The 12,083-nt window shown below is 39.7% G+C and overlaps 1 protein-coding gene across 1 annotated transcript in view; it reads left to right on the top strand.

The window, feature by feature from the left end:
* The window catches only part of DOC2B (double C2 domain beta), a 693,978-nt gene that overhangs the window by 191,459 nt on the left and 490,436 nt on the right, over nucleotides 1–12,083 (top strand). The window contains exon 2 of the mRNA XM_089679188.1: nucleotides 5,050–5,129. Coding sequence (XP_089535314.1) covers nucleotides 5,050–5,129 — 80 coding nt within the window. The remainder of the gene's footprint in view (nucleotides 1–5,049; nucleotides 5,130–12,083) is intronic.

Raw genomic sequence — 12,083 nt, 5'->3', positions numbered from 1 at the left:
ATTATTTTCTACATGCCTTGTGTATGTGTGTGTGTGTGGATTTTTACAGGGGCACAGGTGATCCCCAGTTCATTAGTACCCCTGTTCAGCAGATCCCCAGCTCACTGTTACCCTTGATCAGCAGGTCTACAGCTTATTAGTATGCTTGTTCATCAATACCCAGCTCTGCCCCACTCAGCAGTAACCCCCAGTTCTGCTGATGCCCCACTTGGTAGTAACCCCCATATATGTTGATCCCATACTCAGTAGTAACCCCCAGCTCTGCTGATCCTCTGGTTTGCTGATCCTCCTCTCTAGTCCCCGCTCACTTCCCACCATATTGCTCTCATGCTGCGCACAGCATGTGACATTTCCAGTAAAACAGGCTACCTAAACAGCATACATAAATTGGGGTTGATTTACTAAAACTGAAGAGTGCAAAATCTGGTGCAGCTGTCCATGGTAGCCAGTCAGCTTCTAGCTTGTTCAATTAAGCTATGGCAATTAAACCTGGAAGTTGATTGGTTTCTATGCAGAGATGCTCCAGATTTTGCACTCTCCAGGTTTAGTAAGCAAACCCCATTATATCTATTAACCCGTATAGTTACCTCTTTGTCTGATTTCACCTTTGACACAAATAAAATAGTTATATGAGCCTTTTTTACATGTCTCTACAAAGCTGGCAATTTTTGCTTTTTTTAAGAAGCCATGGGAATGTACAAAATTAGGGGTGACAACACTGATAATTGGATTTTCCAGCCCTTTTTGGACTTTGACAAATTTTCTCCTCTGTCTCCATTGACACCAGACTCAATGCTGTTATCATTGTCTATGGAAGTTATTACATTGATATGTCTAAAAAATTGTTGTTACCTCTGAGCTAAATGTAAATAATTGAAAAAGTTACATTAATCTTTCTGACAGTTTATTATGAGGCACTGTACTGAAGTGGTTCGAAAGATACCTGTGATAAGTATTTTAGGCTATATATGGGTTTTTTTTCTGTTTGCTGATAAGTTTCAATAAACATCAGATACTGTTAGGCACTGATGCCTACAGTTCCATGTCTCTACTTTTACATAAAGGTAGTGAGAAATCTCAATATAAGTAACATACCTCCATATCAAAGATTCTAAAACCTCGGTCTGAGGATCACTGGTAGTTCATACCTATGTGCTATGCTTTGCTGATGGTAATGCTGTAATTAGCAGGAGTGGTGGGTGGAACCCCGTGTGTGCTGCTGAGGTGTCTGACTGGTCTTACCAAATCTAATGCAGACCATAGACGGTTCATTTATCAGCCGATTTTTCGTCCAAAAGAATAATCGGTCGATTTTCACACCGTTAGTGGGGCAATGTCATCGGCCGATTTTCGCGGTTCCTCCTCATTTCTTTTATCGGTCATGCTGGAAAATTTGCGAAAAACAGCCAATTTTCGCAATCATTGGTGGCAACAGAACGACCGATCGGCCGTAAACGAACCGTCTATGGCCTGCATACATAAAGATACTAGTATAGGGAACCAAGGGTGGGTACTAAGTATCCATAGTTTGGGTTTATTTTCCTGGTGCCTTGTTTGAGAATGGAATAATGGTAATGGGAAGGTCGAGGAGGTGGACAGTGCTATTGATGTGAGTAATTGCGTTGCCTATTCAACCCTTTAATTATTGACATGTGACACAGGTTTAGTGACTGATTAGTTGTGGGTGGCTTTCTTCCACTTACACCTCTTGGGATTGAGGTTAGTTGCTTTATGGGGGTTTATAAGGGATGCACTATTTAGCTCTCCTTATTATTCTTAATGCTCCTGTGTATTGTCTTACCCTTTTTCATGCTGGGGCAAACTGTTACTAGTTTTGATTTTGCCATGTTTTGTGAACCAAATGTTGTATGGACTGTCTCTTTATGATGCAATATATCACTGTTACTTGGTCGGGGTGGGTGTTGTGTGAACATATATCCTAGATTTATTGTAATGTTATTGGTCGAGATTGTACTTTATTGATTGCAGGCTTAGTTTTGTTGTATTTTTATTTTCTTCTTTTTCTTTTTGCTGTTTTTCCCTTTTGTCATGTAATGTGAAAATTCCTAATAAAACATAATTTGACAAAAAATGTAAGTGACTGGGGCTGAATCTAATTTACCTTGGAACCTGTATAATGTATATAATGAATGTTGGCAATTATGAGAATGAGTTGGCAGTCCTGGTGCTAATGTGAATTTGAAAAGGAGCAGAGTGGTCTGAAATGAAATACCATAAGAAAACAGCAATAAAGCGTCACATAGTAAGGAAAAGGACCTGAATGGAGAGTTATTTCCAGGTTTAGGTGATGCTCTGGACCTAGACATAGATGGTTTACTTCATCTGTGATGACTGTTTCAAAAACACACTGCTTTAGGACCACTGCTCTAGACTTACAAAGGCCCAGATGACCATAAGTGTTAGCATATTTAAAAGACCTAGACATCTAAACACCTAAAAGACCTATAATGTTTTATCTTACTCAACCCGCAAAGTCTTTTAAATATCTGTTGAGCTTGCCAGTGAACTCCTCTTAATGCAGTTTTCTTGGAATTGGGTAGCAATGATGCTTCACTACTCCCGAATTCACAGCAGGGTTGCCACTCTCATGTAGGCTGTGACTAATTGCACTACCAGGGGATTAAAAATGTTGTAATTTGCATTGTCACTGCAAATTCAAAAGCCTGTAGCTTTTCATTTAACACCAGGCCACACCTAGTCCTGCCCACTGTTTCTTTGATTGACAACACTGCCTCTTTTGACAAAACAATCCCACTTTAATCTGGTACATAGAATGTGTGAAACACAATTAAGGGAGGATCTGGTTCAGTCAGGGAAGATAGGATGGAAGATTTACTTTACTTTTTGATGCTTGTGCATCACATAGAAATTGCATTTGGCACTTATTTAGGCTATTACAGTATATAGTAACTTTTAGAATTTTTTTTGTTGGAAGAATTACTTTATGATATCCTGTAAGTGATATGAAAAGAGACATATACATAAAACAAGGTTCTGCTTGGCATCACATTAAAAGAAAAGTATGGGGTTTTTTTTTTAATCATACCTCTCTAGGTAGATGCAGCTTCAATCCGATGCTGCATCTGTCCCCTGCCAGCTCTAGGGGTGAGAACTCAGAGATTAGACACTGCTGATCACTCAGTTCTCCCTTCCGCTCTGTGCGGAGAGCCATGATTGTCAGTCACCGTTGTTTGCTCTGCCCCCCCCCCCCCCCCGCACGCTGGAGTGCTGGGCTTTGGAGGGGGTAGGAGCAGATGCTCAGGCTCTCAGCAGAGGCTGAGCCAGGTGTCAGTCTAGACTTCTGGGTAGATCCCACCCATATGGTCGGGGTCTTTCCCCATCCTGGACTGGCTCTGTGACATCAGCTGACAGCAGACTTTAGTCCACTTTTGTCTGAAACCGGGTCACAGAAGTACATAATGAACTGCACTTCTGTGACTTACAGGAAAAATACAGCCAAACGAGCTTTTAAAAAACAGCCACTCACCTGTCCCATGATCCCGTGTTGCCCCTGCCGCAGCTTGTTTCATCGGCCGTCCTGTATTCCAGGCGCCGGCATCTTCAGTGTGGGCAACCGGCTGTGACAGCTTGCCGCTTCATAGCCAGGCACCCACTGCGCATGCGCTTCATGAATGGCCCCGTTGTCTTCTGGGACCTGTCATGTGTCCCACAAGACTTTGGGGAGGGAGGGTAGGAGGACAACTTCCGTTTCCAATCGCCTAGGCGATTGCAGCAGAAGTGGGAGCAGGTACCTGTCAAATTTGGGTACCCGTTCCCCCCTACTCCCCAAAGGTGCCAATCCTTAAGGGGGAGCGGGGGACCAATCTTTAAAGCAGAACTTTCCCTTTTGGGTGGAACTCCGCTTTAAGCTTTGGTAATAAAACCTGGAAGCTGATTGGTTTCTATGCAAAGCTGCACCAGATTTTGCACTCTCCAAGTTTAGTAAATCTACCCCATTATGTTGATTCAACTGTGTAGTTAACTGTTTGCCCGGAGTTCACTTTTAACACAAATAAAATATCTCTATGAGCTTTTTTTACATTATTCTGCAAAGCTGGTCAAGCTGATTGGTTTCTGTACAGAACTGCACCTGATTTTGCACTCTTGTTTCACATGGGCACAGTAGATCCCCAGTTCACTAGTACCCCTGTTCAGCAGCTCCCCAGCTTATTGTTACCCTTGATCAGCAGGTCCCCAGCTTATTAGCACCCTCGTTCAGCAGATCTCCAGCTCATTGGTATGCTCATTCAGCGATACCCAGCTCAGTTGTTGCCCCAGCACTGCTGCTGCCCCACTCAGTAGTAACCCCCAGTTCTGCTTATGCCCCACTTGGTAGTAACCCCCAGCTCTGTTGATCCCATACTCAGTAGTAACCCCCAGCTTTGCTGATCCTCTGGTTTGCTGATCCTCCTCTCTCTCTCTGGTCCTTGCTCACAGAGTGTGACATTTCCAGTAAAACAGGCAGGTAAAACAGCTTACATACAGTGGGGTTGATTTACTAAAACTGGAGAGTGCAAAATCTGGTGCAGCTGTACATGGTAGCCAGTCAGCTTCTAACTTCAGCTTGTTCAATTAAGCTTTGACAATTAACCTGGAGGCTGATTGGTTTCTATGCAGAGCTGTACCAGATTTTGCACTCTCCAGTTTTATTAAATTAACCCCATTATGTTGATTCAACTGTGCCTGAAGTTCACTTTTAACACAAATAAAATATTTACATGAGCCTTTTTTAAATGCCTCTACAAAGCTGGTCAAGCTGATTGGTTTCTGTACAGAACTGCACCAGATTTTGCACTCTCCAGTTTTAGTAAATCAACCTCGATGTGTTTGTGTTTTCTTGAATTATCTCTAAAAATACGTTACACTCTGCTAGAGAGTTAATGTTAAATCAATGAGAAATATATCAAGCTACTTTATGAAAGCTGTTATAGACTTATAAGTATTTTAGGATATCTACTTCTATTTTACATTTTGTAATAAAAAAAATTGTTCATAAGTAATAACGGTTTCTTTTTTCTTTTTTCTTAGCCACTCTAGGGACGTTGGATTTTAGCTTGCTGTATGATCATGAAAACAATGCTCTGCACTGCACAATCAATAAAGCAAAGGTACGTTCCAGTCTGTTTTGCATGCAGCATCCATTGTAGATACATTGAGGAAGTTGTCCTCAATTAACCTTCACACAGTACTGTCCTCCTAATATGCTGTCATTAATACAAGTACCTCTAGTTCAATCCTCATTGGATACACCAATGTTTCTTATTGTCTTCATACATCGGCATCCCTTGCCTGTTTTAGTTTTCAATAGATACCTACTACAAGTGCTCCAGTTTCAACGTTTGCATCTGAATGTATTATTTGATAAAACTGATAACAATGTGTTAACCTCTTGGCGCCGGCGCCTCCTGGCCCTTTAAGAGTTTCAGAAGCTGGGAGATGGGCAGGGTTTTAGGGTCATGTGACCGCCGTGATTCACCGTCACAGCGGTCACATGATCGGAAAAGGTCCTGATTGAAACGGGAGATCGGGACCTTTCCAGGAGTAGCGGACATATGTTCTCAGCACATATGTCTTTTTTATTTAAAAGACAAAAGTCCATCCAGTTCAACCATAGAAAAAAAAAAAGTTATAATCCTATACCCACAGTTGATCCAGAGGAAGACAAAAAAACCCCAGCAAAGCATGTTCCAATTTGCTCCATCTAGGAAAAAAATTCCTTCCTGATCCCCCCGAGAGGCAATCGGATATTCCCTGGATCAACTTTACCTATAAATGTTAGTATCCAGTTATATTCTGTGTATCTGGGAAATAATCCAGACCTTTTTTAAAGCAATCCACTGAGCTGGCCAGAACCAACTCTTGAGGGAGTCTATTCCACATTTTCACAGCTCTCACTGTGAAGAAACCTTTCCGTGTTTGGAGATTAAATTTCTTTTCGTCCAGATGTAAAGAGCTCCCCCTTGTCCTCTGTATTTATTTGCCTTATATGCCACTGTTTTATGCAATACAGTACGTACAAAAGGAGTGGTTGCAGTAATTAACTGGAAATAAAAAATATATTGGGATTAGGGTGGCATTTTGAGAAACTGTGCACAGGGAATACAATTTCTAAATAAATGTCTGCTGATGATTTAAATGTACCTTTCTGCTGGTTTTTAACATAAACCCAATATTTACTACTCTTGCTTTGATTGCATTGTTGATGCCTTTAAAAGTGTATTGGTCTTGAGGAGAGCACTGTTTTATCATTGCCAGGGGTTGAAAATGAAGGTTAGATTGCTACCGTATAATCTGTTTATTCCTATTTTAAGTGTAATATTCCTTTTTTCAGGATAATAATCTTTTCATGTAATTGAGCATTGCAGGCGTGAGAACTTCACTACCATATAACCATAAATTGTTGATAGGCCTAGTGTATTAAACATTAAGAAGAAATATAAAAAAAAATTCTATTAATAAAAGTATTTGCTTTTACTGGCAAAATTAGATGGTATGTCATGGACTTTTCTTGGTTGCAAACACAATAGATCTTTTTGAAAGTTCATTATGTGCATTTTATAACTAGAGGTAGCTCCTTCTCTCTGATAAAATTAGACTTTTAAGGCTCATTTTCACATGCAGCAGGGATTGGCATGTCCTTAAAAAGCAATCCGCAGTCTCTTTGAAAGGCGTCAAGGAGGCGACTTACCTCCTGTATTGCAGGCAGTTGTGGGGCGGTACCAGCATAGCTCCATTTCAGGGGCGGACTGACCATTTGGAAACTCGGCACTGCCCGAGGGCCCGGGGTCAGTAGGGGGCCCCATGAGATGCCCCTGGTACTTTTTTCATAGGCTTTTTTGAGTTTGGGCAAAGACACAGGGGCCCCATGATCCCTTATTGCCCGGGGGCCCCATGAGTTGTCTGTCCGCCCCTGCTCCATTTACTTCAATATCTGTAATTCGAAGGGTAGTAGTATGCTGAACAAGAAAGTGGGTTTAATTCTTCCTGGGGCTGTACACCCTTGTCCACTGCTTATGCAGCTTAAAGAGAAGCGATCAGGGGCGTGGGTTGGAGCCTTAAAAACACGGCTCTACCACTTGTTTTTAATGCCCCCCCAATTGCAAGTGTAAAATATATTTTATAAATGTTAGCAACTTATAAAGCTGTGAATGTGGTGTTCACCAAACTCTGACTGCATTAGAATTAATCACTGAAATATAAAATACATTCAACAAGAAGATTTACAGGCAGTCAATGTTTGGTGAATGTTACATTCATAGCTTTATACATATTCCTCTAATGTTTTAGAAAAGAATATCTTTATCTTGTTTTCCTTTTTTTTATATATATGTAAAAAGAACCAATAATAACATCTTTCAGGATACAGTGATGTAGCTGTGATGGTGAAGCTGTAAACATGTACTGCAGTGGGAGTCCTTGATGCATGACTGAGACTTTTTATGTTTCGACATTTGTAGTGCTATTGCAGTTCCAGGATGGCACCAATACTGTGCTATGAAGAGACTGTGCAGACCAGTACAAGTTCAGGCAATTTTCCTAAGATAAGTTATTGACCAGATTCATGACATTTCCTTTTTTTATGCTTGGTACTAGAAAGTTGATTCACCAACTGACTTTTATTTATACCTCTTGAGGACTTCAGCTTCAAGGTCTCTTTGATAGAATTCCGACCTCTGCCTTCTGCTGCCTCAATTACTAGATCAAACAGGGAATTTCATATTTCTCTCCATCTTCTAAATTTTCTTCTGTGACACTAGTGAGACGGACTCATAATGACTAAAGTTATGCTGAGTTAGGAAATCAGATAAGGAAATGTAATCACTTGTCGCCAATAAGATAAAAGAAGCTGGTGACTGATTGAGCTCAACGATATCCACCTTAAATGCTTTAAAACTAAACTCTGGGCTAACAGCTATATACATAATTGAAGTATTCCTGCTAGTGTTGTGGTCCAGACATCCTATACATAAAAACATCTGAAACACTTATTTATATTAAACGGATTTCTTTTATATGTATAGTTAAAGTGGTAGTTAATTCGTGTCTAATAATTTTAACCTACAGGCAAGCTTTATAATTCTGTAAGATAGCAGGTAAGATTCAGCATATTATTAATAATAATACTAATAATATTAATAAAGCATACCTGTAGGTAAAATGAATATTTTCTAAATGTGCCCCATTTAGGAGATATGCCGATGAGCAGGAACTGTGAAGGAACAGCATACCCATGGCGTTTCTTCAGAGCTCTGTGCCGTAAACCGTGACTCCTGTGCGCATACACGGGAGTGGCGTCATTGCAGCTTGGCCAGTCATGTGTCCAGAGCCCACAAGCCCAGATTGAAGCCCTGTCAGTGGTGACAGTTTGCCGCTGAAGGGCTTAGTTTTAAGGTAAGTCCCTCATAATGTGCCAGTAGGTGATGCGTTGCCTTATAGGGGAATTTTTTTTTTTTTTACTAACTTTACTACTGCTTTAAAAAAAACTATTGTAACGTTTATGTTCCCTGTAATATTATAGCTTGATCAAGGAGGTAATCCAATCTGCTAAGTGGATGATGAAAGACCTGCAGTACACTGATCAGGTCATCTCTGTAGCATGTTGACAATCCTAAACTGACAGCATTGTGCAAAGTAACATGATTGGCAGAGCATGCTGATCCTCCTTTTCCCAGTCTGAGTGCTGCTTCAAAGGCAAATAATATGTAGACTATGTTGAGCTGAATAGTATTTTCATAGATCTGCTTGAAGTTTATATGTAACTGCCCTGAATGAGGATTGTAGTGCTATGCAAAGAAGATTGAATGGAAACTCAATTTTACTAAGTACTGTAAGATATCAACAAGCTGCTAGAGATTAGTTTATCTGCCTGGTTTTATGCACCATGAAGTCAGGGAATACTATTAAAATTCACCAAACCCCAACCTAAAGGCAAATCCTGTTGAAGTCTATAAGAGGTGAATCCTGTTAGAATGTACTGACCATTTTTAGGCCTGAAAGATGAGTTATTGACATAAATGGTGTAAGCAGCTGGGTATTGCCAAGTGAGACATGTACCAATAAAAGAGTATTTTAAAAAATCATTATCTTTTTTATGCACAAGATACACAAATCATTCAAATTCCATGATTGGTTGAGGCCTTAAAGCTGATTTCCAGGTTTCATTTGACTTTAACCACTTTACTACCGCGCTATAGCCGAATAACGTCCAGTTCTGGGGGGGCATCATATAAACACGCACCCGGTGTTGTCTGTGATCGCTGTGTCCTTTGGACACAGCTGATCACATGACATGGTAATAGGCCAATCACAGTGACCTTTTACCACGTGATCAGCTGTGTCCAATGTAAATAAACTTGCCAGTTATTGGCAATACTTTCCTCACGCTGTCACAGGTGCACTCAGGTTTGGATAATGTATTCTAAGCTATCCTGTTACGATCCATGGCTCCCAATATTTCCAATTCATGTCTTGAATTCCTGTTTTGAATTAATAAACATTTCAAACAAGAAGCTCCCAGTTTAAAATTGGGTGACAGCAGGATATTTTTAATAAGGTAAAAGGGCACCAAGCAAAGGCAGGTGTTTTACTACCACAATTAAGTGACCAGTGTAAAATTGGCCAGCAGCAGGACAGTTTTAATAAGGGAGAATTGGCCAAAACATAATAACCACACACAGCAGTGTAAATTGGCCAACAGCAGGACAAATGATAGGCCTAACTGATATATTCCTAACTTTTGTTTTAATTCTGGGGATAGAGAGGTACATGTGAATGTGAGTGATACATTTCTAATACTTTTTCAAGCAATGCAGGGGAACGTTGCAAACAAAAGTCAGATCCAAGAACAGATGGTCAAAGCAATAAATGCAGTGCATTTAGCACCCCAAACGTAAAAAGGCCCTTTAAACATAAAAAATCCACAAAGAAATAAAACCCCCAAATACCACCCCCTGAAACAAAGGTACACTAAGCCTTTAAAAAAAGGGTTTTTATTGGTAAAACAGCATCAAAAATTGATTGCTGAATTTAAATCAAGCACTAAATAAAGAAAAATCCCTCAATAATAAAAACAACAAAGGGGTACATTGCCCAAACTGATAGCAAACAGAAATAAAATAGAGTCTCCTAACTGACCCCAATCTCTCCCTGAAGTACACTAGCTTTCCTTTCCCTACAACAGGTTTCAATACACTGCTACTATAGTGCATTGCATGCAATTCAGTGCATTGTGGTGCAAAACAACTCTCAAGGGTGAATCTGTGCAAAAATGAGCTAGTCTGTGGAATTCAAACTCTTAAACTCTTAAATTCAAACTCCTCGAACCCAAACCTCATCCCAAAGGCCTAAATAGTGAATTAATTTGTTTTAGTCTTCATAATTTATTGATCCCTTATGCAATCTGCTGACATCCAGTAGATGTTCTGTTCATGTTGTATTTTTGGATAACATTCTTTGATAAAATGGCATTGATTTTTAGTGTGGCAGTCATCTGAACATTTTTTTTCCCCATAGGAAATTTAATTGAGTTTTTGAAAGCACATCCATATCTCAAAGAATCTGTTCAGACATGTACTGGAAATAAACAGTTGAAAACATTTAAACATTTATATTGACATATAATCAAATGAACAAGGAGATGTAGATTAATCTGAAAATGTTTACTACATAACAGCCAGTCCTTACAGCCTTTCAACCATACAATACATGGGGTAATCACTACAAACAGTATAGCAAAACAACTTAGTTCAATGGTCGCCAAACTTTTGGACCTCACGGACCACTAAATTCATAATTGTAAATCCCGCGGACCACTAATAAGAGTTTTTTAAAAAGATAAATACATTTGTAAAATAATGATCAGAAAACTTCCATTTTATTAATATGAAATGCACCTATTTAACCGCTTCCCATCTGCCCTATAGCAGAAATACTGCTACAGGGTGGCCCGGGTGCGCAACATCACGTATATAAATTCTGAAGGACGTGATCTTGCATTTCCGGGTAGGGGGCACACGCGACCGCGGCTGTCAGTCACTGGGTTCTGGCTGGTAAGTACTCGCTGGCGCCTGGTGAGTTCTGAAGATCTCCGACGAAGAGGTGGACTGTTTTGTTTACTAATAGTCCTCCTCCCTGTCAGCTCAGGCACAATGCTCTGGATAGCTGTGCACAGCACAGCACAGCCATCCAGAGCAGTGTAATTTCATTGAAGCACACTAACACAGCTCCCTAGTAAAACACTCCCTGCACACAGTTAACCCTTTGATCGCCCCTCATATTTATTCCCTTCTTGCCCAGTGCCATTAGTACAATGTCAGTGCTTTTTTTTTAGCACTGATCAGTGTATTGGTGTCACTGGGGATGTCAGTGACACCAAATCAGTTCCCCCCCGTGTCAGAAAGTCCACCGCAGTCCCGCCATAAGTTGCTGATCGCCGCTATTACTAGTAAAAAAAAAAATTTAAATTCCAGTATATGTACTGCCATGTATAAACGCTATAACTTTAACTTAAACCAATTGATTTACACATATTGGGTTTTTATTTTAGCAAAGACATTTGGTGTAAATTTGTGACGAAATTAGATTTTTTAAATTTTTTTACTGGACATGTTTATTAGAAAAAAGTTAAAAATATAGTTTTTTTCTCAAAAAAGTCTTTTTTTTGTAGCGCAAAAGATAAAAAACACACAGGCGATAAAATACCATCAGAAGAAAGCTCAATCCGTGGGCAAAAAAGGATGTAAATTTAATTTGGGTGCAGCATTGCATGACCGCACAATTGTTAGTTAAAGCAACACAGCGCTGTAACGCAAAAAAATGGCCTGGTCAGGTAAGGGAGTAAATCCTCAGGTGTTCAAGTGGTTAATATAACAAAATTATAAATGCTTATTTAATTGTAACAAAATCATAAATGCTTATTTAATCAGAACAAAATATTTAAAGATTGTTTAATTGTAACAAAATTATTAAAGTTAGTTTAATTATTACAAAATAATTGAAGCTTATTTAAGTATTACACATTTTTAGTGTGATATTTGTTCCTGCTTGTTTGAAATAAGTTTATG

This window comes from Staurois parvus, unplaced genomic scaffold (genome assembly GCF_062004578.1).
Source record: "Staurois parvus isolate SC_StPar_1 unplaced genomic scaffold, SC_StPar_1.0 ptg000220l, whole genome shotgun sequence".
In the NCBI taxonomy this organism is placed as follows: Eukaryota; Metazoa; Chordata; class Amphibia; order Anura; family Ranidae; genus Staurois; species Staurois parvus.
The sequence above is the reverse complement of the archived record's forward strand: the minus strand, read 5'-3'. Positions and strand labels throughout refer to the sequence as shown.